The sequence below is a fragment of the Tenrec ecaudatus genome, chromosome 16 (assembly GCF_050624435.1).
Source record: "Tenrec ecaudatus isolate mTenEca1 chromosome 16, mTenEca1.hap1, whole genome shotgun sequence".
Classification (NCBI taxonomy): domain Eukaryota; kingdom Metazoa; phylum Chordata; class Mammalia; order Afrosoricida; family Tenrecidae; genus Tenrec; species Tenrec ecaudatus.
Window position 1 is genome coordinate 106,968,831 of NC_134545.1, and position 26,804 is coordinate 106,995,634.

Below are 26,804 nucleotides of genomic sequence, written 5' to 3' on the forward strand. Positions count from 1 at the left end.
TCCAGCCCGGCGCCCGGGCGCGGGTCTCCAACTGCTCTCGGCATCCCGCTGGGACTGCGGCTGGAAAGGGTCGGGGGTTGCGGGGAGCCGCCCAGGGGAGCCCCCCAGCACCGGTGTCGACCCGCAGAGCCTCCACTCCGTCTTCGGATCCTTCAACCAGCGTCCGATCCAGACCTTCTCTTCGAGGTGCCGCTGTTTTAAGGAAAGGCGCTCTGGTGGCGCCGTGGTTAAGCGTTCGGTCACGAACCTGAAGGTAGTTGGTTCGAACCCAGCTTCGGCTCCTTGGGAGACACATGCTTCAGTCTAGATGACAGCCTGGGAAATGCTGTCCTCCTATCGGATTGCTCCATTCCAGGTATTGGTTTCTGGAGCAATTGGCAGTGAGGAAGCCACACCAAAAACCTGAAGTCGACATTGGTCCAACCAGATGTACCCATCTCCTCCTCCCTCCCCCTCCAGATCGCTGGGGGAGGGGGTGGGGGGAGGCCGGGGCGCCACCGGATCACCGCCCCGCCCCATGCCTTTGTCTTCCCCAGTGGGATAGCCAACTTCATTTGTGGCTAGAATTCTTGCCTCTTCTGACTTGACCTTGCTGGTGGGCATGGGAATGTATAGCCAGGGAAATAAATACTCTGTAACTGCTCCCAAGTGGGCCCATCCCAGGATCTGTAGACTGTGAAAATACTGGGGGAGGGGGGAGTCCAAACTCGAACAAACACCCTGCCCTCAGTCAAGGCCCACTCATAGCCAATGGGACTAGGTAGGTAGAACTGCCCTGTGAGTTTCTGAGACAATAACTGGGTATGGGAGTAGAAAGCTCGGTCTTTCTCCCCCAGAGCAGGATCAGCCCAATGGGCAACATCTGGGCTCTCTTGTGAGAGTCAAGATGCCTAGAATCCAGCCACAGCTCGGCCGCTCACCATGCAGCTTGCCTGCCTCCCTTACCCTGTGCTTCTGTTTTCTCCCTTATGTGGGACTCCACGGAGTAGGTGGCTTGAGCTAGAAGATTGTTCCCGATGAGTGTGATCCAAATATGACACTAACAAAATTCAAGTATGACCAATATTACTATTGTCTTGTCCTTACCACTTCATTTAGTTCTTGTTTTGATTGTTTCTGTTGGGTGTACCAGTTTGTGAAGCACAGGAGTGGACACGTAGAAATAACTGACGCAGGAGGTTGTAGGGGATGGGGGGTGAGGGTGGAGATGGGGAGGGTGAGGGGATTTCTGGAGTAAACAGTGAAAGCGGGAGGGGTAGGGAACATGAATGTGAGTACACAACTCGTTTTAAAGGTGATTAAATCATGGAGTGTGGGAAAAATGTTCTGAAATTGGCCTCCCCCCAAAATTACATCAACCTCTAGGTCCTAAGTGTTGGTCTCAGTCCAGTTCTAGGATGCGAGAGCTCTACAGGCCAAAACCAGCCTTTGTTTCGGTGGGTAGCAGCAATGGAATACTGGTGGTCCAGGATCCTAGGGTCTTAAAGGCCCCTGCAAGGCTGCCTTCCAACCTAAAGGGATCATTTTTCTAGGCCATGCTTCTGTTTGCCCTGCAAACAGAAGCCTAATAACCAGTCCCAGAGGCAAGCAACGTCAATTGTGCCATACCAGCTCACAGAAAGCCTGATTAGGATTAACTGTGTCTTACCTTCTATACAAGGTGTCCGAGATCTCAGACCATCACTGGTGGAGGAATAGGGAAAGGGTCGATGGGAATCCATGTTTATAATGATCAAAGGACTCAGGAGCTGGAATGGCCTTGTTACCACATAATAAATGACCCTGATGCGGTGGCCAGTTAACGACTGCTGCCCCGGACAAAGGGTTGGTTTGATCCTCTCTGAGGGCTCAGTGCTAGACAAAGGGAGCCCGAGTGTCATTGAGTGGGACTGAACACCTTTTCCATTCTCATTAAGAGGCACTGGGAAAGATAAGGCCTTTTTGACCTGCTCTCTTGCCGGGGAGCCCTGATGGCGTGTGGGGTTACATGTCGGCTGCTGACCCCAAGGTCAGCAGTTTATGCTACCGGTCTCTCCATGCCTGTAAAGAGTTACCGTCTCTCTTGGAAATCCCCAGGGGCAGATCTACCTGCCCTGTAGGGTCCACGGGAACTGGAACAGACTCCATGACAGCCAGTTTGGAGTTTCTTTTTTATCTTGCCAGCACTTCAGATGTGTTAGCTGTGCGTGGTGGAAAAAGCCATAAACCACTGTTAATACGGGGCCCTGGAAAAGCCCATGGTTTATTCAAAGTTCCACTTCTGCTCCAGGCACGATGGATCTGACTGAAAGCTGTGGGGCACCACAGCTGGTCACCCAGGGCAACTGGAATCTGGGTGAGGTGGAGGAGCGCAGTGGGAGCAGGATTGCCCAGCACCAGGGACAAACAGGATGGGCCAAAAAACAGTACTTCCTGCCAGGGGCCTGCAGGCGAGGCAGGAGGGAGACTCCCAGTAGTCTGTATTGCCTTTCTCTCCCTTGTTCTTCACCCTCCGGAAGCCTGGTGTCCTGTTCACTTACAACTCCTCTGGGCTCCCAAACACATCTCACCTGGCAAACCAAATAGCCACGCCCTCGGTCTTCTGCAGCAGTCAGCACCATGAACCAATCCTTCCAGAAAGCCCTCCTCCATGTTTCCCATCAAAACCTGCTCCGAAGTGAGCCAATTAAAAAAAAAGGAGCGGGGAGCTAACACCTGCCTTGGAGTTGGACTGTCTGGTTCTGAGCCCTGGCCTTAACCATGTGTAATTTCCATAGACCTCCTTTAATCCTTCTATGCAGCAGAATGATGGTAGCCCCTGTCCTGTGGGGCCACTGCAGGGAGTAAGTGAGATAACCCCTGGGAAGCGCCACGTGCCTGGCACATGGTGCATGCTCAAAACAGGTTGGCTCAGACTCACCTACAAGGAATTAAAGTGGGCCTACTTCCCAGAATCGCTGTTCTGACTCCTAGCAGCCCCGGGTATAACAGAAAGAAATTGTCCAGCCCTGCGCCATCCTCACATGCGGAGCCAAGTCCGAGCTCAATTTTGCAGCCATGGTATCAGTACACCTCACTGAGGGTCATATATTAATAAATGGGAGAAAGCCATAGCTTTTGACTCCTGCCAAGAGTTGCAGTCTCAGAACCCCCTCCCAGAGGCAGCTTTGCCTTGTCTTTTAAGGTCACAAGGTGAGTTATATTCAGAACGCAGCCTGACCTGGAATTCATACTCAGAAAATATTAGCTATTCCTCTTATTTAAAAAAACAACAAGCAAACACCAACCCACTGTCATTGAGTCGATACCATAGCAGTCCTCCACAGGGTTTCCGATTGTGAATCTAGCAGACAGCCGCATCCCACCCCCAAGAAGCAGTTGGTGGGTTTAAACTGAAGCTCCACCTGGGCTCCTTTTCTTGTTTTTGGTTGCTTCCAGTTCCAGCCTTTTCCCTCAGATCCCCTCTAGACTTTAATTGCATCAGGCCACCTTCCTCCCGCCCCCAAGCTGATCAATCTCTCTGCCTTTCCCAGTTCTCAGTTCAGATTCCTGGCTGTCAGCATGGTCCCTGACTGGACCTACACCCAAAGCCCAGTGTGGTCCTTGCCTTTCCCTCAACCCATCCTTTCAGGCTTCCTTTGGTCTCGGGGTCGTAGGGACCTATCACCATGGGCCCTACCTGCCTGGGGCCTTGAGGGTTCACAGCTCACAGCTCACCTCTCAGAAACTGCAGCAGCAGCTTCCCAGCAAACTCCCGAGGGCCATACATTCAGTGCGAGGTCCATGCATGGTTCCAGCTTGCTGTCAGCTCCCTGCTTGCTCTGGAGGAGCCTGAGACTCCCTTCAGACAGACATCACTCACCCTTTCTTTCGTATTTACTGCCTGAGCTCCAGTCTTGACTTAGTCCCAACTGAGGGATGGTCTTGGGCAAGTTACTTAAGGAGCCTTGCGGGAAACCGGCAACCCTGCTCTGAAGGAGCAAGCTGGAAAACAATGTTTAGAAACGTGAGCTCTGCCCCTGTTTTCACTGTTATTTCTAACTTGTTTTAAATCTAACTATGATTTCTCATTCATTTTATGTTCATGTGCACCCACTGTTGACCGGTCTCACTTCTGACAACCTCTAAGCCAGCGGTTCTCAACCTGTGAGTTGCAACCCAGGGGTCGCCCAAGACCATCAGAAGACATGTAATTATTTCACAATATATAATTACATATTGTTTTGTGGTTAATCATTATGCTTTAGTTATGTTCAATTTGTAACAATGAAAATACACCCTGCATATCAGATATTTACATGACGTTTCATAACAGTAGCAAAATGACAGTTATGAAGTAGCAACGAAAATCATTTTATGGTTGGGGGTCACCACAACATAAGGAACTCTATGAAAGCGTCACGGCCTGAAGAAGGTTGAGAGCCGCTGCTCTAAGCCAGCATCATCTCTCCTCTGCCCACTTCCAGCCATTCTGAATAAGGCAGCGTGGGTTCTCGTCCGGGTTCTGTCCAGCCGGTTGCAACTCACAGCGCCCTATGGGGCCCACAATGAAACGTACACCCCCCACCGTCACAATTGTTAGGTTCCAGCCCATTGTTGCAGCCATTGTGTCAACCCCCCAGGTTGAAGGCTTAACTCCTTTTGCTATCACAGCCCTGGTGGCGGAGTGCTTACACGTTGGACTATTAACCGCTAGGTCAGCAGTTCGAAAACACTTGCCACTTGCGGGGTAGAGAAGGAGTTTTCTACTGCCCCAAAGAGTTACAGTTTCAGAAACTCCCGGGGGTCCTAATACCCTGTCCCTAAAGGGTTACTGTGAGTCGGTATCGATGGGGTGGGGATGGCAGTGAGTTTGGTTTTATGACCTTTTCCAGGGAAGGCTACATGTCCACAGTGCGTGAGACAAAAATCTCATTGTCCTCACTTCTAAGTATTCTAGCTGTACATTTTGACTCATCTCACATCGTGTTCATGTGTATTCTCTTCTTCCTGTCCAGGTGGAACTCGGTAAACATGGGATTTTACCACTGCGACTTTGACTTGCAAAGAGAAAAACCGGTCTGGGGTACGGAGGCAGAAGGGGCGGGCGCTGGAGGCCCACGGAGCTCACCTGCCTCTCAGCCCAAGGCCAGAGGCGGCCAGCCGGGTCCTCGCCGGACTCCATTTCCCAGGATGCCAAGGGGCAGGGTCTGCCGGAAGGCCGTCTGCCCTCCGCGGGGCATGATGGGGGAGTTGGAGATTTCCATCATGGCGGCTTCCATTTCGGGCTACACCTTCAGCGCTGTGTGTTTCCACAGCGCCAACAGCAACGCGGACCACGTAGGTGCCGGGAACCCCGCCGTGGCTGCTGGGTCCTCCGGCTGCCGCCCCCGGCCGGCGTCCGCGGCCGCGCCGGGCCCGCTCCCTGTTCGTCGCCGGCTCGAGGCCGGCCGGAGGAGGGTGCTCGGGCTGCTCCCGGCCGCAGCGACCTCCGGCCCCGGGGCTGCCTCGGCCCCGGATGGGCCCCCGCGCCCGGCGCACCCCGCCGCCCGGCGCTCCCGGGGCCGCCGCACCCAGCCAGCAAAGCTGCCCTCCTCGGGCGGCCAGTAGTGTCAGGAGTCGCTCGGGGGAAGCCGAGCGCCTGCCCCTCCCAGAGAGTCCGGATCCTGGACTGCTTATGAGGGGCGCCCGGGGTCGGGAAGGAGCCAGGAGGCGAGGCTCCCAGGCCTGCCCGCCGGTCTCCCAGGTTGTCACGGGTGTGACGGGGGAATCACGGTTGTCACTGGTCACTTCCTCCACCCGGTCGTTGGGGGGCGGGGGCGGGGGCAGGGTGGAGGCTGTAAAGTGGAGCGCCGAGGTGCGGGGTCCACTCGGCTTTCCTTGGCAGTTGCTTGTTAGTTCCTTGGCGAGTGTTCCGAAGACCGCGGAACGAGACGCAGTGAAATAGGGAAGTGACAGGCCCACGTTTGAGCGAGATCGGAAATACTTAGCCTTTGTTGGAGCTCACAACGGGGCAGAGCCTGCTTGCTTCAATGACAAACCTTAATGTCCCTGACCTCTGGATGGAAATTCTTGGTGAAAATAAATGTTTGCTCCTAAATCAGGTATTTAATTTGCTTACCAAGTTGGAAGTTTAAACAGTGAATGATCCCAATTCATTAAACGTGTGTGTGTGTGTGTGTGTGTGTGTGTGTGTGTGTGTGTGTAAAGCAAAAGGATACGATGCAGTAGAAGGCACTGGATTTGGGTTTCTGTCAGCAATCATAACTTCCATGAATAAAAACCGATTTCACTAGGAGGTGATTTTATTAGTAAGTTGAGCGTACCTTTCATCTCTTCTGTGTTGATGTTGATCGGAGATTAATGATAGGAATATAGACAACATGAGTTTTTCCAGAAGCATCTCTCTCTGGGCACCACTAAGGTCTTTGGTACTCTGGCCGCCTAGTTTTCAAAGTTCCGTGTGTCCGTGGAAGCAGTAAGTAGGATTTCTGTGGTGCTTCCAACCCTCGCTGTTTCTTAAAGACTGTCTACGAGTATCTGTTTACTATGAATTTACCCTGAGGCAAGATTCTTAAAGGAATAAACAACAACAAAAAGAATAAACCACTACTTGTTGAAAATGGGTAGTTTTCCTACCAGCTGCCGTCACGTGGCTATATTACTCAGATGATAGCTCTTTAGTATCTGCTCTGGGCCATGCCCCATGCTAGATTTCATGGAACTCCTCATCAGCCTTAGTGGTTTGCATCTGTGTGTCAGATGACTAAGCATGTTTATTTTATTCTTGCCTCGAGCAATGGTAGATGTGAAATACTGCAAAAGAACTTTAAAGTTGACCCAGGGATTTAATTTTTAAAAGACTGATTCATTTTGTTCAGGGAAAAATTAGTTTAAACCCAGTCATCCTATAGTGCCAGGCTTAGCAAACATTTCCTGTAAAGGATCAGACCATAAATATTTTAGGCTTTGGGGTACCATATGCTCTCTTTTGTCCCGCTCTTCAACTCTGCTGTCACAGGGAGAAAGCAGCCACGGACAGTGAGTGCACCTGGAAGGCTGTATTCCAGTGAAACTTGACTTGTGGACTCTGAAATGCGAATTCTATGTGAATTTCACATTTCACAAAATATTTTTAAATGTATTTTTTGGCCATTAAAAAAATGAAACTCCGTTCTTACTTAGCTTGTGGGCCGGATTAGGTTTGGCCCTATGCTGTAGTTTACCTGTCCCTGCTATAAAGTGTCAGTGGCTCATTAACAAAACTCAAAACTCAATGCTGTGGACTTGACGCCAACTCTTAGCGACTCTGTAGGACAAGATAGAACTGGCCCTGTGAGCTTCCCACTGGGTAACTGTTTACCGGAATAGAAAGCCTCTTTAAACCAGTAGGCAATTAGCCATTCCTTGTGTACATTGTATACTTGTATGCATTGTATATGCATTGTATACTTGCCTTGTCTTGATGTAGCTGTTGGCTTCTATCACTTCCTCAAACAGAACTGCAGTGGAGTTGTCAGACGAAACATGGATTTGAGTTCCAGATTAAACAAACAGTGAATTTTTTTTTAGCATAAGATGTTGGTTGTTTACCTGAAAATCAGATTTAACTTGAGTGCCCTGCATTTTTACCTGCTAAATTTACAGCCTGCCAACACTAGGAGGAAGTAGCTGTCCTCAGGTCGGAAGTTCGGAGGGGATTCTTCTTGTGTTTTCACTGTGATCTAAGCAACTCTGTTACAGAGAGCTGCTCTTTTGTGGGGAGAATTATGGCCGAAAGACTGATGAAATAAAAGGGGTTTCTTAGAGATCTGTTTATTATTTAAATTTGAGAAAAGCCTTGTTTGTGCTGATGTCGAATGTTATGCCACAATCACGCCCAAATCCAGTATAGAAGCTAAGGGTAAAGCTCCTGTGGGGCCTGTTGCAGGCCAGGTGCTGGAGCTGAGTGTTGGCGGCTAGCCGAGCACAAAACCCTTGGGGAAGGCTGTCTATTAATTTATACAACCATGTATTACGGCACAGCAAGCCCGACAGTTGCTATCTCCCCGTGTTGGGCAGGAAAGGCCTCTCTGATAAGCTATCACTTGAGCAAAGGCCTGTGTGAAGGGAAGGCGGAAGCCCTGTGGGTGTGTGGGGAGAGAGCATCCTAGGACAAGTCAGCTCAGCATCACTCCTGGCCAGAGAAAGAGGGCATCTCTGCTCTGTCAGCCGTTGGGCAATGGCAAGGAGGGTGGAGGCAGGCCGCCCGGGGGGGGGAGTGGTCCCCGTCAGATGATGGTGGGTATGTTATGTTCTCCATGGGTGTGAGCGACGTAAATGAAATTCCTGTGAGAAACGCTCGTTTCCTCTGACAGCCTAGTGAGGAGGGCAGCTAGAGGTGGCCTCACAGCGTGAGATACGTCATGCATCCTGCCCCTCCCTGACCTGGCTTGTTAGACTCAACAAAGGGAGGCAGTGGACTCCATGAAAACAGGGAAGACTTGCGGGATGAAGTACCATCCCTTCGTCTTGTGGATGTCTTTGTTTAAAACAGGCAGTTAGTAGATGAAGCTGAGGGTGCTGTAGTCTTAATTGCTGGTGTTGTGGAAGAGTAGTTTCCACAGCAAGTCTTGTGGATGTCTTTGTTTAAAACAGGCAGTTAGTAGATGAAGCTGAGGGTGCTGTAGTCTTAATTGCTGGTGTTGTGGAAGAGTAGTTTCCACAGCAAGCTGACTTGGTTATTGTGGACATGATGATGACATTATAGCGTCCTCAATGCCTTGATTGAGGTGGAAACAGTCTTTACTTCAACCTGCAGCTTTTCTCTTTTCTTTTAGGAGGGTTTCTTGCTGGGGGAGGTGAAACAAGAGGAGACTTTTAGCATCAGTGACTCACAGATCAGTAACACAGAATTTCTGCAAGTAATTGGTAAGTACAGTTATCACTGATCTTTAATTTTTTTTCACACTGCATATTTTGTTCTAGGACTCATTCCCTTCGTTTTGACCTAAAGGATTAAGAACTGTGCATGCTCATTGCTGTCGAGTCGATTCTGACACACTGTGCCCTTAGAGGACAAACTAGAACTGCCACGTTGGATTTCTGAGACTGAGACTGTGACTGGAGTAGAGAGCATCCTCTTTCTCCTGCAGCGCAGCTGGGGGTCTTAGGGTACAGTTGTCTCTTCTGGTCATTTCCGCACGTGGTCCTATATGGTATTAGCTATAAGTTGAGGTATTGTGCATAAGGCTCTCTCTTAGCCATGAATGGGTTTGTGGATTCCTGAGTCTCCATGGTTACTGATAGCCTCAGGTATGCAGATGAGGCCCATTGCCAGCATTGCCTCCTGCTACAGTGCATGCCAGTGTGGAAGTGCTGTGTGGTCCTTCCTGAAGGACCCTGGCTGGCTGTTCATGGGGCGTCACCAGTGAGAGTGGCTGTACTTCCAGGTCTCCTGTGCAATGAGCTGAACCATCAGAGTAGGTGAGGTGGCAGGGGCAGGTGAGGCCCTACTGCAGGTGTTCCCTGTCAGCATCTGCCACCTTTTGGTAACTCGGCTCATTGTCCTTTCCACGGCACCTTGACACCTCACCTGGCAGCTAGCCTGACAACCAGTGAACAGAGCAGGGGCCCTTCCATTCCTGTGTCCAGCAGCCACTTGTGGAGGAGCTTCCCCGGGTGAGGCAGGTGCTGGGCAGCATGCAGAACATCCAGCTCCCCACGGACCAGATGGGGAGGATGCAATAGGTCTGTGCAAGCCTGACCAGGGCCAACTGATGCTATGAGGGCAGGACGGGACAGGAAAGCTGGCCAGAGGTGGACATGAGGAGCCGGGGAATGCCGAGAGCACCCAGGGAGAGGCTGGCCTGCGACGCCAGACCACCATGTGGAGATGAGTGGTGTGAAATCCAGCAGCAACAAGAGTGAGCTAGCCGGTTGAAACTAAAGCTCACTCGCCATCATTTCAACCCGTTAGTGAAAGCCTGCGTGGAGGCGGGACAGCTGCTTACTCTGTGACCCAGGCCCTACCCTACGTGCATGTTTGGTCTCCAGGGGCATCTGTGCAGCTCTGCACTGTTTGCGCCGGGCTGTCAGGGGCATTTGGTAATCCGAGCTGTGATGCCAGCAAACCACCAGCATGATTCAAAAAACATGTTTCTGGTGATTATTAGTGTGTGTGTGTGGTTTTGAGTTTACTTCCATGGGCTGTGGGGGTTGGGAAAGTGCACATGTGAGTAGACAGTAAAGAGGGGCTCTCTCAATTTCTTTCTGGTGTTTTGGGTTTTTTTCTATAACAAGAACCTGACACTTGGCTGATTCGAAGCCTGCCTAGTCTTCAGGCAGGCAGGGAGGGGCCCTGCCGGGGGTTCTGGCTGATCAGGAGGGCCTGGCGCTGGAGAGGCTGGACTGCTTAGGGGGTTTCCCCTTGGTGTCCTTTGCCAGATCACGGGCCTGGTGGGGTCCCAGGTGCTCTGGGGGCTCCAACACGAGAGCCATGAATGGCACGGCAGCCTTCCTGAAGGAGAAGCTGGTCCATCAATGGCCCTGGTCAGCCTTGGGAAGCCCCAGGAGTGGGGGATGGCTTCCCCAGGGGACAAGGAACTTCTCCAGGGAACATGGACCCCACGCAGCACCGGTAGTAGCCCTGGGTGGCCAGACGGAGCTGCTGGAGGGACGCCACCATGCTCCCGTTGAAGGAAACCTTGGCGAGAGATCACAGGTGGTGAGGCTCGGGGACGAAGGGCTAAGTCCAGAGCCCATTGGCACCAGAGGCCTGGCCAGGACTGAGACGTGTGCGGGAGGGTGTGTCTAATGATTTTTTAAAGAAACCGAATGGTGGTGAGATCGTTGGAATGCTGCCTAGCATAGTGTACTACTGATTTTGATGTATAACCCCCTGGCTCTCGCAGGAAATGCCGGTTTCCATGGTACTGTAGGTGCGAAGAAGCCCCAGCTAACACAGTGCCATGACAACCATCTCTTGCTTTATTGATGAGCTCCCTTCGGTTCATTCGTTGATAAACAGTTGTGGACCTCATGAAGAAAGTGCTTCTGAGTGTTGTTATCTGAAGTGAGTTGCTGCTGCACTGTTTTTCATTCAAAAAGACGTGCATATTTGAGAATGCAAACTGGGGTCTCTGGGCCAACCTTTACCAAAAGGGCAGCCGTTGGGTGGAGTGGCCCATGTGCTGTGCTCCCTCCCATGCTTGCCATAGCTTGAATAAGGTGGCGGAAGTAAAATACATTGACCAAATTTATTACGTGTTAAAAATGTGTGAATCTAAAACCCACAGGGGCTCTCTGAGTCAGCACAGACGCAATGGCGCCGGGTTTGGTGTTAGGTCGCGCAGGTTGGATGTAAACTGGATTCTTTTGCGTGCACTTTTGTGTAAAGGCTCCACGAAATCCTGTCCAGTGGAGCTTGTCAACTCCGGGTTGCAGGAGTGCCAGGAGGAGGCAGTAGCAGACAGAGTCCTCAGTTCAATGACTCGCAGACAGTCCCTGGGGAAGAGTGGAGGGGAAGGAAAGGGGGAGAGCTGTGAGCCAGCAGGAGGGCGGCCGCAGCAGCCGTCCCCCATGGTGAGAGGCTGAAAGAAGTGTGTGCACACGGGCAGGTGCACAGGGCGGAGTGGGCGTGGGGGGAGGTGGTAGGTGTGGGAACTCGGGACAGTGTAGGTGAGGCCGGCAAAGCCACCGTCTGGCTGCCAGCCTCGCTGCTCAGACAGAGCTCTCCTCTTCCGAGCCCTCGCCCTGTTCCCTCCCAGGAGGGCTTGGAGATGGCCAGCAGTGCGGTGGGGAGCGGTAGCTGCCTGTGGGAAGCAGGACGCGCTGTCTGTGTGTGGCTTCGAGGTCTTCCCCTCCTGATGGTCAGTCGTGAAACTGTTGGGGCCGGTGGATGGCAGCTATGGGGGTGCCGAGTGCAGAATTGACAACTAGGGACCCCACCCCCCATTTTTTAATGTTTGAATTGGATGAAGGTGTAAAAAAGCAGATCCGTCTTCCCTTCAGCAATTGGTACACTTTTTGTCGTTCATGCCCGGTATGGGCTGCAATCCCTCCAGTGCCACATCACTCATCCCATCTCCATCCCGCGTTTTCCGTCTTCCTGTCTCCCTCCTCCTTGCCCCCAGCTCGGAGCTCGGAGCGCAGGTAAAAGCTGCCCTCTTGGTCTTAGATGGCTGATGATTCTAAAGTATGCCTCCCTCGCTCATATTGTTCTTATCCATTGGTTACCTGAATATTGAGCGATGGAGAAGGATTAGTTTCCAGACCAAGTCTCGGGTACCCGTAGGGTCAGGACCGACATGACCACGGGGTTTGGGCTCAGTTTTGTGTTTACCTGCTTAATGGAGACCCCTCTGCTCTCTTTCTCATTTCAGAAATCCATAACCATCAGCCTTGTTCCAGACTGTTTAGGTAAGTCACCCCCTTCCTTGTCGCCCTTGAGCCAGATCCAAAGCCTGAGTGATTGATTGAGGCCTATAGCCGCTGAGGGCTCAGGAAATGGGGGGAGTGGCGAAGTGAGGTACCGCAGCAACTTGCTTACTGAGGGCAAGCCAGGAACTAGGCACTAGGTCAGGGTGGGTTCGGGGAGAGCCATGTCAATCTGGCCTCAGGATTTAGGGTGGAGGTGTTCCGCAGCTGAGTGGGCATCTCTCAGTTCTAGGGCGATGAGTTCATGATTTAAACCTAGTCAGTCCTTGTTCCTTACTGGGTTCTTCACCCACACAGGGAGGAGCTAAGCAAGGACTGCATGTTGAGAGAATCATCGAATGGTTGTTTTTAAGGAGGCACATAAAATATTTAGAGTTCAAAGTTAAGTTTTTAAAGAAAGAGAACGGCAAACCTTCTTCTTGTGTTTAATATGTACCAGGTCTCTCTGGTGACCAACCGGAGAACAGAAGGCAAAGGCAATGGGAGGAGAGAGGATCTGGAGGGAGAGAACAGTCAGCAGGAGGCTCGGGGGGATGGGGGGATGGGGGAAGAAAGGGCCAGGAGTCCCACTCCCCGGGCTGCTGCTGCTCCCTGGCCACCACCCAGGGTACCATTTAAACTATTTCAAATGCCCACTACACACACACACACACACACACACACACACACACCACTATTTGGTGATGGTTCCAGAGGGTCATTGTCCAAGTCAGTCCCACCTTATGGCAGGGAGGCCGGTAACTTGGAGCAAATGGGTTAGGTCTTGTTCCACACCCTGCTTCTGCTTCATCACCAGATGTGTCAGCATTGCCCTGACTGCCCTAGGCCCCCAGGCACGCCCTGCTCGCCCCTCTGGGGAATTCCTTAAAGCCCTGCCAGCAAAGTGGCACCCAAACAAGGATTGCCTGACTGTAAAATCATGGCCTCTTGATCCTTAGAGGTTAGGGAAAAAGCCTTACAGATCGCCTGCTCACATCAAAGCCCTTCTTTGGCCAACAAGGAAGTGGTGGCCCACTGGGCCATGGGACTTGTCCTGGCCGCACAGTGAGAGGCAGAACTGGGACTGGACGTGGGATCTCTGACTCTGCCTGCTGTACTGGAAACTCCCTCCTGCCTCATGGGCCCTGGGCATGCCTACACCTACCAGCTGTGCTGGAGGAGGTCCACTCACCCAGGCTCTGGGCCAGGTGGGTTTGTCCAGAGGGGAGCAGCTTAGGCCGAGCTAGCTGGCCCTGCATTCCAACCCCAGCTCTTCATCTACCCGCCCTGTGATTGGAGCAAGTCCCTCGCCCTCCATGTCTGAGCTACAAAAATAGAAGCGAACCCTGTTGTCTTCCCAGCATGGAGGCTAGACCGAAGGCAGCAATAGGGGAGCACAAGGCAGTGCAGCCTGGGGCATCTGCAGTCTTTCATGGAAATGTTCGTTCCCCTTCCCCTTCCCTCAGGAAACCCTTAGAGAATGAACTGCCGCCCAGGTTTATTTCCTAAGGAATTGACACTTAGAAACCAAAGATGCGACAGTCACTGGAAACCCTGCATTTTGGTATCAATGTCTACATGTGAAAGCAATAGCTCTTGCTGGAAGCACACTCTGGAATATCCTGTGGTCCAAAAGAGGCCTCATTTTACTGACGCATGGAGCCCAGTATCTCTCCATGTGCCTGTGGAAGGCAAGCCACTTTATCCTGGGTACCAACTCTTAGGGTTAGAGGCCACTAAGAATGCCCATATCACAATACCGTGTGATTTTAATGTAACCGAAAATGTTTTTTCCTTTTAACAAAATACACCAGTTTTTATGACTACGCCAGCAAAGTTAATGAGGAGAACTTGGACAGGATTCTGAAGGAGCACAGAAAGGTGAGCTCTGGGGTAAAGAACAACAGAAACACGGGGGAAGGGAGACAGCAGATGGTGAAAGATATGAAAATAGTTTATAATTTATCAAGGCTTCATGAGGGTGGGAGAGGGAGGAAAAAATGAGTATCTGATACCAAAGGCTGAAGTAGAAAGAAAATGTTTTGAAAAGGATGATGGCAACATATGCACAACTATGCTTGATGCAGTGGATGTATGGATTGTTAGCAGTCAGAACCCCCAATAAAATGATTTTTAAAAAGAAAGGTAAGCTCTACTTGCCGCCCAGTAGCCGGGTTCAGAAGAGCCCTCTGTATCTCATTGCCCCGGAAAGACCAAACAGGGAGGAACGTGGGACGATGAAATTTGGTGAGAAGGTGTGCAAATTCTGTTACCTGGTGAAGATTTGAAAGGCAGATGTCCGGTGTGAAGCCATAGACAGAACCATGAGTCCAGCTGACGCGCGTGTCAGAAAAGAGAAATGAACTAGGATCGAGGACATTGCATTCTTTGACTGTGGGTTGTCTGGTTTCCTACCTTGTCATTAAAAAAGTAATTTTGTAGACCCACCTCCCTCTCTGTCTCACTGCCATCGAGCCAGTGTGGACTCATAGCGACCCTACAGGACAGAGAGACCTGCGCTGTGAACTTTAGAGACTGTAGCCCTTTCCCGGAGCAGAAAGCCTCTTCCTTCTCTGGTTGCAAATCTGCTGCCTGTAGATGAACCGTACAATTGCGGGAAAGAGTGTCCTAAGCATGGAGATTGTAACCAAACATTCTGGGGACGCTTCTCCTTTCCACTCCCCTAAAGTTGAACAAGACGTGCTCCCAGCAGGCCTTCTACTGAGGGTTCTGTCGGCGTGCTTGTAGAAGGTCTGCCCGCATAAAGTGCCGTGAGCCCAAGTTCTCGACCGCAGTGTTTCCGATGGCGTATTTGTAACCTTGCAACTTACACGTAACTCTGACACACGTGAGTTCTCCGTTCTCTCCATGGGAGATTTACCTCAGAAAGATAGGTGGCTGTTCACCTATCTCTTGAGTTTTTCTCATTTTAATTTCAAGTAGACCAGTAAGAGTTTTCAGCTTGTCAAACAGGAAAACGTGTACACTGGAAAGCCTTGTAGAGAAGCTGGTCGGCGGGGGCTGTCAGTGAAGACATGCGTCGTAACACGGTGAGGTCACGGTGAGGCTCGGTCCCCACGTGGCCCGAGGAGGCCACTCCACTAGCTCTCGGCCTTTCTGACGTGCGTGTGTTCTCAGGGAAATACAATACTGCTGGCGTGTCTCCTGCACAGGCTAAAAGACCCACACGTCAGTAAGCAAGTTGGGAGTTCGGAGAAAAAGGTCAGAAGGAAGGAAAATGGCTTTCCTTAGGATACCTGTCAGGCGCTGAGCGACAGCCAGGTCGTGCCTCCTGAGCTGCCCACTGCGGCGCAGGGAGCCCATGGTTAGCTGGAGTCTGCCTGACCGCTGCTCCCAGGGCCAAGAATCTCCAATAAGCGGCAAGCTGATCTGTAGCTTTGGCTTATAAGGCTTTGTGCTAAAACATATGCTTTCCTGCACGATTATGAGTAAAATCTACTTAGAGATGCTTGGTTTTCCTTCCGGTTCAGTCAGGGTCGTAACGATGGCTTTGATTCCAGTGTGTTTTTTCTGGTGCTTTATACAGAATCTAAACACCATTCTTTCCTTCCTCCCTCCTCCTCCCTCCCCTGGTAAAAAGCCAAATTCCCAGCATCAAAGTAGAAAGGGTATTTAATATTTCCATGGCTGGAAAGCTTTACAATTGATTCTAGATTTGTGACTGTCCCCAAAGAAGTCACAAATGGTGGCTTCACCTCAGAAAGGCTTCTGTTGCCCTGCCCGAGCCCCGTGGCTGTGGTTGAGGGGGGCCTCCTGCGCCCTGTTGCTGCTCCGGTCGAGCCCACGTGGTGTTTACAGAGCTTCCTCGCCCCAGGGTTGAAGCGAAGGCCAAATAAGGCAAGTTAGAAGGGAGCTGCCTGCCTTATAGAAGTGTCTGCTCTGAAACAGATAAAGGCAGTGGAGCAGCCCCGCCAGTGTCTTCCCGAGGACAGAGGGACACAGCCAGAGATGATGCTCCCCACGGCCGGTGCTGAGCCCGTTGCTCTAGAAGAGGCACCCTCTAACCGAGTCACCGTGTCTGTCACTGTGGTCTCTGCCATTGTAGATAGACGGTTTAAGGAAAGAGCTCATGATCGTTCACTGCGTCCCAACTGAAGCTCTTATAAATGTCCTCCAGCTTCCAAGGCCCACTTCTCAGGAGCCTAGCAGCTCACTTAGCTCTGAACAGTAGAATCATCAAAATCACCAACGGGAAGGAACTTGGCACCGTATTTTTCATTGGTTCGGATGGTAGGAGGATCTTTTTGGCTTCCTACTTTTCAGAGCAAAATGCAAATGAAATAAAGCAATTTGTGTACGATCATCCACACACATTTAGAGTGTCGTAGGCTTCATGGCAATACACCCATGAAGTCATTTCTGCCATTAGACGAAGGACAGAGTCATCCTGTGAAAGGTGTCCTCATGTCCCTTTGAACGCCCGCCCCTGCTCGGCTCGATGCCCGTCAGTGCTCACCTTCTAGCCTCGCTCTGGCGGGGACAGAGCGCCACCTTCTTGGTGCGGACTTCCCTCGAGCCCCGGCTGTGGTGGATACCAGCAGCTTTGTCTTTCCTATCACTGAGCACGCTCTCACACCTGGGGAGACCACATTTGCTTGTCTGTCTGTTTACCTGTTGGTGGACCATTGGGCATTCCGGTTTTCACCATTGCAAATGATGCCGCTCTGCACCTTAGTGCCCGTGGGACTTCATGCCACCTTGGTGTGTTTGCTGTGGCTTTTCTTGCAGAAAGTCATTGGCTGGTACCGATTTCGGCGGAACACGCAGCAGCAGATGTCCTACAGGGAGCAGCTTCTCCACAAACAGCTCACCAGGATCCTGGGTGTGCCAGACCTCGTCTTCCTCCTCTTCAGCTTCATCTCCACCGCCAACAGCTCCACCCATGCTTTAGAATACGTCCTCTTCAGGCCAAACCGGAGGTAAGGCGTGCTTTCCCAGCCGCTGCCGGTACCAGGCATGCTGGGCAAGTTGTGGCAACTGGTGGCTTTGCCACGCATTACGGCCCACACAGATCCTCTACCAGGAAAAGCCTCTCCGGTACCGGCAGCACGCACACCACATGACCTCGGCCCTCCAGGGGCTTCCAGATGAGCTTCTACTGGTGGTTTTTCCTTCTTCAAATAGTGTGTCTTTTATTGTTGTTGAGTATATAGGCAGCAACCAACCCCCAAAGCGAGCCCACTGCCGGAGCCCCTCCCCGCCCTTAGCAACCCCTCAGGACAGCTTTGAACTGCCCCACTGAGCTTCCAAGGCTGCCTGCCTTCTCGCCATGTGTAGCCACAGCCCTTCCCCCCTCCTCATGCGAACCAGTCTCTCAGAGTTCTTTCTGGTGCCCACATCCTCGAGGGGCCAGCCGATGCCCGCAGACCTCCTGCTGAGCAGCACATCCGAGATGCAGCCCCCCTCCAGGACCTCGTGCGGGCAGGCGGGCCAGAGGCGGGCTCTTCCCCCACCTCTTCTCACTTCCCCGCAGCTATAACCAGAGGCTGTCGCTTGCCGTGCCCAACCTCGGCAACACCAGCCAGCAGGAGTACAGAGTGTCTTCAGTGCCAAACACCTCGCAGAGCTACGCCAACGTGATTAAAGAGCACGGGTAAGGCGGCAGCGCTGGGGAAGCCCTGCCCTCACACGGTTGGCGCGGCTTTGATCAGAGCGTTGAGAGACTGGTGGAGGGGGGCGTGATTCGAGTTTGCTCGGTGGGGTCATTCTCTAGAGCCTGCTCGGCCCACTGCAACCCGGGAGCTGTATGTGGCTCTCTCCACATGCACATGTGTCTCAGAAGTACCTCTGAAGGCTTTTAAAGAATACTGTTCACATACAGTGATTTCGCTTCTAAGAATCAATTTCCGCCTCAGAACAGGGGGCACCGGAGGCTCTTCTGCCTTACCAGTTGGCCAGTCCTTAGCTTGACCCTCACCACCGTCTAGCCACACCCTCTTCCACCTCAGGAGTCAGTTTACCAAACCAAGCCGCCTGTTATCAGTGGCCATATTCCTTTCTCGCAATGGCTGCAACACTTTGGCTCGTGTGTGCGTCCCCGAGGGTCTGCAAGCTAAGTGTAGCTCCCGAGACCTGCACCGCCCTCCTGGTGGAGGCAGCGGCCGAGAGCCTGCCACTTCAGCGCCCACCACCGCGGCCGAGTAGCTCCACAGGAAAGCAGGCTGGGCAGTTTGGGGTTTCCCGGTGTAGATAAAAGTTCACTAGGAAGCAAAGAGCATTTCTAGAGGTCTAAATATAGGCATGTACATATGTAAATATATAGTAGGATAGCAAACTAGATCTATGTATGTATATATTTATATGTGAAGTATTAAATAGGTAGCAGATGGAGATTGGGCCTCTATTCAAGTACTCCCTTAACGCAAGAACACTTTGTTCTAATAACCTGGCATTCCATGATCCTCACCTTCCTGACACAATTGCTGAAGACAAAAATGGGTGCATAAGCAAATATGGTAAAGAAAGCTGATAGTGCCCAGCTATGAAGATATAGTGTATGAGGTCTTAAAGGGCTTGAAGATAAATAAGTGGCCATGTAGCTGAGAAGCAACAAAGCCCACATAGAAGAAGCACACCAGCCTGTGTGATCACAAGGTGTTGATGAAATCAGGTATCAGCCATCAAAGACTCAGAACAAGAAACCATATCATTGTGAATGAGTGGGAGTGCGGAGTGGAGACCCAAAGCCCATCTGTAGACAATTGGACATCCCCTTACAGAGGGTCACAAGGAAGAGATGAGCCAGTCGGTGCAGCATAGCACTGAGGAAACACACAACTTTCCTCTAGTTCTTTAATGCTTCCCATCCTCCCTCCCCACTATCATGACCCCAATTCTACCTTACAAATCCAGCTAGACCAGAGCATGTGCACTGGTGCAGATCAGAGCTGCAAACACAGGGAATCCAGGACAGACAACCCCTCAGGGCCGACCAACAATGAGAGGAGCGATACCAGATGGGCAGGGGAAGGGGGGGGGGGGGACAGATCACCATGACCTACATATAATCCCCTCCCAGATGGCCAATAGAAAAATGGGTGAAGGGAGACATCACGTCAGTGTAAGACATGAACAAATAATAATTTCTAAGTTATCGAGAGTTGATGAGGGAGGAAGGAAGGGGAGGGGAGGGAGGGAAGTGTGAGCTGATACCATGGGCTCAAATAGAAAGAAGATGAGGGCAACCGATGCACAGATGTGCTTGGCACAGTGGGTGTGTGTATGGATTCTGATAAGAGCTGTAGGAGCCCCAATAAAATGATTTAAAATAATAAGTACAAACCCCCGAGGGGCTCACCTTATCTTTCCATTCCATTTCCCTCAAGCTTTGTGAAGCTCTGTGAGGGCGCAGTGTCAATATGAGGCAGGGCACTGTCCCCAGAGTGACCTCTCTGAGAGGCAGGCACGAGCCAAGCAGGGGCGTGGTAGATCTTGGCCGCCCCAGACAAACCTGCCAACTGTTAATAGCGTGGTGTCCGAGCAGGGGTTCCAGGGGCTTCACCTATTACCAGGACTCTTCTCTCTCTCTCCTGCAATTCCTGTCGTGTGAGCCCCTGGCTCAGCCTCCGCCCTGACGGGAAGCGGGGAGGGCTCTCTGGCTTGGCCATGATGCTCACGGGTGACATGTCCTTGTGTCTTCCAGGACGGACTTCTTTGACAAGGACGGAGTCATGAAGGACATCAGGGCCATCTACCAGGTCTATAACGCACTCCAGGAGAAAGTGCAGGTAGCGGCTCCCACGGCCCGCTCGCTTGCTCTCCCAGCTTCCTTCTGCTGGAGTCTGCCCGGCTGCCTGAGCAGGGATGCCCCGGACCTATCCTGGGGTTAGAGGAGCTCACCAGGAGTCGAGGCCTCTGCCAGCTCCGCCTCAGAGCAGACCCCACCTCACCCTGACCCCCCTCCCCCCACTGGGCAGCGCCTGCCTTCAGAGAGGGAACCGTGGTACCCCTCACCCGTTCCTGACGGCTGCCCCAGCACGCGGTCCCCAAAGGAGGGACGGCCGTCCCAGGGTGTGGCCTGGTGTCTCCTCCAGGTTTGGTTCGCGTTCCCATAATGATGAGTGTCCTTGTTAGCCGTTCACAGCTCTTCTTTGGAGAAACATCTATTTTTGTCCTCTCCCGGTTTTTCATTGGTTTCTTTGTGCTGTTGCATTGTGTCCTGTCCGAAAGCATCTCCTTCCTATGGTAGCTTTTGTCCTTCCCAGTAAGAACGATGGGAAGTGGAACAGATGAGCTCTTGCCCTGGTTCCGCCAGCGATCAGCTCGCAGGGCTGTCCTCGCCCAGACGCCTGACCAGTGTCACCGCCCCCGGGCCCGCCTGGATTGGAAGCTCACTGCTTGTTCCCCTTCCCTTCAGGCAGTGTGCGCAGATGTGGAGAAGAGCGAGCAGGTTGTGGAGGCTTGTCAGGCAGAGGTGAACAAATTGAAAAGACAGATCACTCAGAGGAAAACGGAAAAAGAACAAGAAAAGCGTAAGTTTCTGCCGGATCTTACCACTCAGGCCACAGAGACGCTTTGTGTACAAAAATTAAATGCCAAAGGAATGTACCAGAATCCTTCTTCACGCGGAAGTCCCCAGTGCAGGTGGGCCAGCGGGCAGGCCTTCTTTGTTCCAAGGCGTGCCGGCTTCTCACCCTCCTTCCCGTCTCCTCACCAGGGAGAGCGAGCGAGAGAGGTGGCAGAGAGTGAGGCTCTAGCCCAGGAGTGACCGCTGTGAGTGTATGTGCCCCTGACCAGGAGGACCACTGATGTCTGTGGCTGGTGAGGACAGACAGCCACGACAGACGCGCCCTCAGGTGCTCTTAACCATCTGCGCCTCCCCGTCAGAGCCACAGCCGTGCCTCGGGTGTATGTGTAGGAACACGAGGAGGTTGAGAGGTGTGGGCCCCCTGGTGGGGAAGTGTCTCCTGTCACTCCGGCACAGACTGCCAGGTGTACAGAGGTCTGAGTGTGGTGACCCCAAGCCCACTGCCAGCGAGTCAACCCCGCCCGCCTCTCGGGGGCCCTGTAGGACCCAGCAGGAATGCTCCCTGGGGCTGCCGAGAGGGCCATCCCATGGCCGCTTTCCCTTAGCGGGCGAGGCCAAGTCACCCCTCACATCCCAAGGATGCTCGTGTGCTGCAGGTTGTCCTCGAGTTGACCCTCTGCTCAAGGTGACCCGTGGTGCAGAGCACCGCTGCTCAGTGCTTTCAGAATTGTGACCATTCAGGCAGCTCTGGGTGGGTTCGGACCACCCACATTCTGACAAGTCATCTTATCCACTTGTGCCCCCATCTCCACTTGTACTCCACCTCCCAGGAACCGTAAGACTACTGAAATGAATCCCTTTCAAGTTGGAGCCTACATAACCGGACAACTGATGCCTAAGTAGCTATAGCCCTTAGACTTTTTCTAGAAACAGTCAAAGATGCAAACATGGACTTACACACAAAAAGGTTAACTTCAGCTTTATCATTCTAGAAAGTGAGGCACTATCTACTAGAGTAATTGTAACACCATGTAATCACATGTTTGAGTCAATTGGGGACATGATACACACCTGTCAGGGTCCAACCTCACCGCAGCTAACAGCAACCACAGCCTGCGTTAAAACTGCATAAGCAACATGATCCCAGCTATGTGCTTGATCGAGTGCCTGCGCGCGTTCTCTCTCTCTCTCTCACACACACACGCGCGCACCCCGATAAAGCTGGCGTGCAGAACGCAAGCAGTGCAGCTCCGAAGCAGGAGGACGTCAGTCAGTGGGGACAGCGAGTGAGGCTGGCCAGGCCTTGCCACTGGCTGCATTCCTGAGTTGGAGTGCTTGGCCTCACGTCAGAGACCTCGCTCGCTAGAATGATCCCCACAGACGCACGGACACCCCCTGTCTCCCCAAGGCAGAAAAGCCGCCATTAGGAGGCCCACTCCCCAGGCACGGAGCCACCGCTCACAGTCCTTCAGACAGTGCTTCGAAACAGTCCCACAGCCCGTCCTTCCCCCGAGCCCTTGAAAACAACTCCAAGCAACACGTGTCTGGTCATAAAAATAACACACTCGGAAGGGGGCGGATAATAACACACCCTCCTATGCGAGTTAAAAGTGAACAAAGAAAGTGAAAGTCGTCCTGGGTCCCGTTGCCCACATGCTCCTGTGAGAAACCTAGTGGAGCCAGCTGAGTCTTTCTGACCCTGGTCTCTGGCTGTGCTGCAGAAACAGGACAACGGCGGCAATGGAAACCTTGCAGACCACCTCTGGGGTTGGGGTGAGGGAGTGGCAGACAGACAGAGGTGCTGAGGCTTTCACAAATGTCGTGTCACGATGGTGGCTCGGGAGGTGACCAGGAGGTTTAAATGAAGTATGTCTGAAAGCGATTGCAAACAGGAAGTCCTCTGGAAATGTAGAATAACTATACTATCTATACCTCACTTGCCGTGCATCTCGTTACTGACGTCGTCTTTCCACAGATAGTGAAAGAAAGCCCCACAGCCTGACCCGTGTGCACACGGATGACTATATCTGACCCCAGTGGATGCCCGAGTAAGAGGGAGCCTGGCGTTGATAGTTAGGCTGTGGGTCGGCCCAGCAGACCCCCGATTCCTGGTGTTTTCACTGTTGTATAAAGACATCATTTATCCATTTTCCCATAATGCCAATTTTCACACACTGGCCTTGGTTTTGGAAGCGAAACCTGTCGATAAGTGAGGAGGGGAGCAGTGACCCCTTCTAGAGAATTCAGGTGGGCTGTCCACGGCCTGGAGATGAAAGGCTTCGAGAAGACACAAAGGGTGACAGTGTTTCTTCTGTCTGTTTCGCAGGCGTGCAGCTGGCCGTGCTGAGCAGACAGCTGCCGGCTGACGCTCTGGAGCCGGGGTTCAGCCCTCGGACGCCCTACTCAGGGTTCGCAGCTGAAGGCAGAAGCACACTTGGAGATGCCGAGGCCTCTGACCCGCCTCCTCCTTACTCTGATTTTCACCCCAACAATCAGGAAAGCACTTTGAGCCATTCCGCCTTTATGCCTCGTCCTCAAGCCGTGGGTTCCTCCAACTATGCGTCCACCAGCGGAGGGCTCAAGTCCCCCTCGAGTGGGGCAGACCTCCCTCCTTCCCAAAGAACAGCGGGGGACAGCGTGGACGGGTCCGACGACAGTGACTATGAGAATCTGATGGAGCCCGCCCACAGCGACTACTCCCCGGATCCCCGGGAGGCGAGGCCCCTGGCACATCCTGACGGGGACTCCAGGGATACTCGGCCCTCCCCGATGTAGCGACGCGAGCGCACTCTCCACTCCACGCTCCTTTTCTTACTGCTGATTGAGAGACCCGAGGACTGAGTCTGAGGGACCCTTGGCCTCGGGGCTCAGTCCCGTGCCCCAAACTAGCCGGAGCCCAGGGCCTGCCCGCTGCTCCTGGCTGGTCAGGCGGTGAGCATGATTCTTGGCCGAGCCAGGGCGATAATCACAGCGACCCGTTCTGGTGTGATTCTCAGCCGTCCTGGTAAATTTTGGCCCCAGTGAAACGACCCGAGTTGTTTCGGTTCTTGACAGCAAACGGGCAGCCGTTAGTCTGTGGATCGTCCTTGGATCAGAACTTACCTCTCCCATGAGCACGCCTCCACGTTTACTTTCTCAGAGGGATGCGAGCTCCACAGCAGCCTCAGAGCGCTGCTTCCCGTGGTGAGCCAAATCTGTCTTTGCCAGAAAGGGACTGTTGAAAACACCCAGAAGCCTGGCTGGCCCACCAGGCCCCTCCTCCCGTCTGCATGGCTCTGTGAGGTTCAAAGAGGGCTCTGTGGCCGCTTTAATTTTTCTACTCACCTGATAACGTATTGTCCCTTAAAATGGTTGCCTTTAAAATTTTCAGAAAAATAAAAACATGTAGAAATACTAATTACCAGTCAGTAATCATCCAAATAAGTATGTTACACAATAAATGAATTATTTTTCTCTCGGGGGTGACAGTGGCAACTGTGTTGCACCAGCCACATCTCTGGCTGCTGGTCCAGAGCCTGGAACTCCGGTCACAGGAAGGAGTCCCGGACCACACAATTCCAGATGCTGGACTCAGTATGTCAGGGACATGACTCACGTAGCTCTTCTGACAAACCCTCCCCTTGGTTTGGTTTGTGGAGGAAACACATTTCATAAACTTGTGGGAATCTTGGTGAATAAAGATTGGTTTTAAATCTGAATAATCATACTTTTTTTAGTTACCCCGGGGGATCATTGTGGAAGGTATAGGACCTGGTGGGTTATGCTTGTATTATATTTCTTACTGACTGTTCTTCTGGTTTGGGGGTGAAGGCGCGAGAGCGCAGGGGGGTAACGTAACGCAGGCTCGTGTGGAATGGGCGAGACCCACCATTGAAGACCCAGTGAGCCCCAGAGGTAACCCTTTGGAGCTACTGCCTCCGGACTGGGCGCAAGCTGGCCGAAGGCCTTACCCTCCACCTTCCAAAACTGGTCTGGTTTCTCACGAGAGCATCTTCCCACCAACTCCACTTCCCGAGATAATGGAGAGCCTGCCATTTGAACTGGCCCGGGGTGGCGAGAGCCGCTGTCCTCCATAGAACCCCAGTGTCGGCCTCTGCTTTCTAACTGCCTCCGCCTCTGATGGAGGCTGTGGAGGACAGTTCCCATCTTATCAGCCTCCACCCAGCAGCTCTGTGGTGCCAGTGCGAGCTTCGTTTTTTCGTTAGGCTCTTTTTGTTTGTTTTAAGAGCTGGGGCCATTTCCTCTCTTTGGATTTGGACAGGAAGATATTATTGTGCCACACAGGTTCAACCTGACAACCAACAGCGTGTCTCCTCATGGCACTCGGCCAAGCCTGGCCTTGCCACGTCTGCGGGTTCCTGGTAGCCTCTTTGAAATCGTAATCTCATCCTCATTCTGGGCTCTTTGTCAGGCTGGTGCAGGAGAAACCCTAAAAGACAGCTGATTCAAATGTTTATGGTGGTTTCGAGGAGACTTGGGCGAGGATCGGAGTGACAGAGAACTGAGTCCCATTGAGTGTAAAATGTCATCTTGAAAGTCCCCCGGAGTTCCTCCTGTGATGGGAAACCCTCTTGTCAAAAGGAGTCCTTGGAGCTGCCGTGGGCCTTCGGACACTGCAGGCGACAGGAATTGTGTGAGTGTTTGGGTGGGGGGAGGGGGGAAATGCCTTCCCAGAGAAACAAAACGCCTCCCTCTTCCAAAAGCTATGGTGACAGTTTGCAGCAAGTTTTAGTAAGTGGGCCGTAGCCTTTTAGGGTGCTTACTCCACATCTCCCTCCAGCTCCTTGGGGAAAAGAAGCCTGGGCTTGTTCAAACTCCGAGGCCTGGGAGCGCTGAACGGCCCGGTAACCGGCCTTCTGGAGAAGGATTCAGCAGCCATGGGGATGCAGCGGTGATGTAGTAATGAATGCATTCAAACGGGCGGTCTCGTAAATCCCTGTCTTGAGGAGGCTTCTCTTTCCCAAAGCAGCATTCTGGGGATGGTGTCAGAAACAGTCGGAAGAAGCCCTGCTCATGAACTCCACGGTCAGATTCTGAGGTCTTCCTCCTGCGACGCTCTGCTTCCTCCGCTCCCGCAGCAGCCCTCTATTCGGCCAGACGGGAAGCCCAGGGCCCAGTGGCCCTGCCAAGGGATGCTCATAAATGACAGAAAGTGTTTACTTTTCAACTTCATGGCCAGCAGATTGGAGGGAAGTCTTGGGAACTAGTTCGGCGGCGGCCTTTCCTCCTCGTGTTTCTTGTGCTGCCCTAAATGGGGCAGAAGGAGCCCAGGCGCCTCGTGGATACACGTTGGGCTGCTTAGCAAACGGTCAGTGGTTCAAACCTACCCGCCCCTCCATGGGAGCAAGGTGGCAGTCTGCTTCCATCGTGATTTACCGTCTCAGACACACCAAGGATCAGCTCCATGCTGTCTCGGAAGGTCGCTATGAGTCCTGTCCCACCTACCGCAGCCCATAGAGTCCAGCTGCAGGGCCCTGGGTTGCTCTGCTCCTTGAGGCTGGGAGCAAACCTTCGAACAGCCACAGAGAGGTGACCCCTGGAATACCGGGTCTCACAGATGGAGTCCAGGGTAGCTTCCTATTTGTGCACAGACCTGGCAGGGAGAACCTGGCCGCTGCACACTCACTAGCAGCAAAGAGCTGCAAAGAATGTGAATGCTGATACTCAGAGAATAGTTAAGTGTCGGCCTGGCCCACAGAAGAATCCTCTTCAGCCATTCCGAATGTAACATCCGTGTCCTGGAAGCGAGACTTCCAGAGGCCAACAGAAGAGAACACTCGCCAGCTAGCAGTCCCGGCCTGACCCAATTGCTGCGGGAAAGCCCCATCCTTAAGCAGGACTGCCACGGAGAGCAGGAGCCCTGGTGCTCAGAGCCCTCTGGCCAGGCCAGGCCGCGGGATCCACACGTGGCAGTCCACTCCTGTAAAGGCGACAGCCTTGCCACCCCCATGGGGCAGTTCTA

At 52.7% G+C, this 26,804-nt stretch overlaps 1 protein-coding gene across 2 annotated transcripts; it reads left to right on the top strand.

Moving 5' to 3' along the window:
* The first annotated feature begins 57 nt into the window (after positions 1-57).
* ABRAXAS2 (abraxas 2, BRISC complex subunit) lies at positions 58-24,521 on the top strand. Of its 2 annotated transcripts, XM_075534574.1 has the most exons (11): positions 58-355; positions 4,109-4,168; positions 4,977-5,298; positions 8,778-8,868; positions 12,321-12,357; positions 14,169-14,235; positions 17,104-17,294; positions 17,849-17,968; positions 20,018-20,102; positions 20,732-20,846; positions 23,169-24,521. In XM_075534574.1, coding segments are annotated over exons 2-11 (1,479 nt in total). In that variant the 5' UTR covers positions 58-355; positions 4,109-4,166; the 3' UTR covers positions 23,618-24,521. The 2 variants fall into 2 exon arrangements, with proteins under 2 accessions (XP_075390689.1, XP_075390690.1); XM_075534575.1 differs by lacking the exons at positions 58-355; positions 4,109-4,168; positions 4,977-5,298 and adding an exon at positions 5,840-6,062.
* Positions 24,522-26,804: the final 2,283 nt, after the last annotated feature.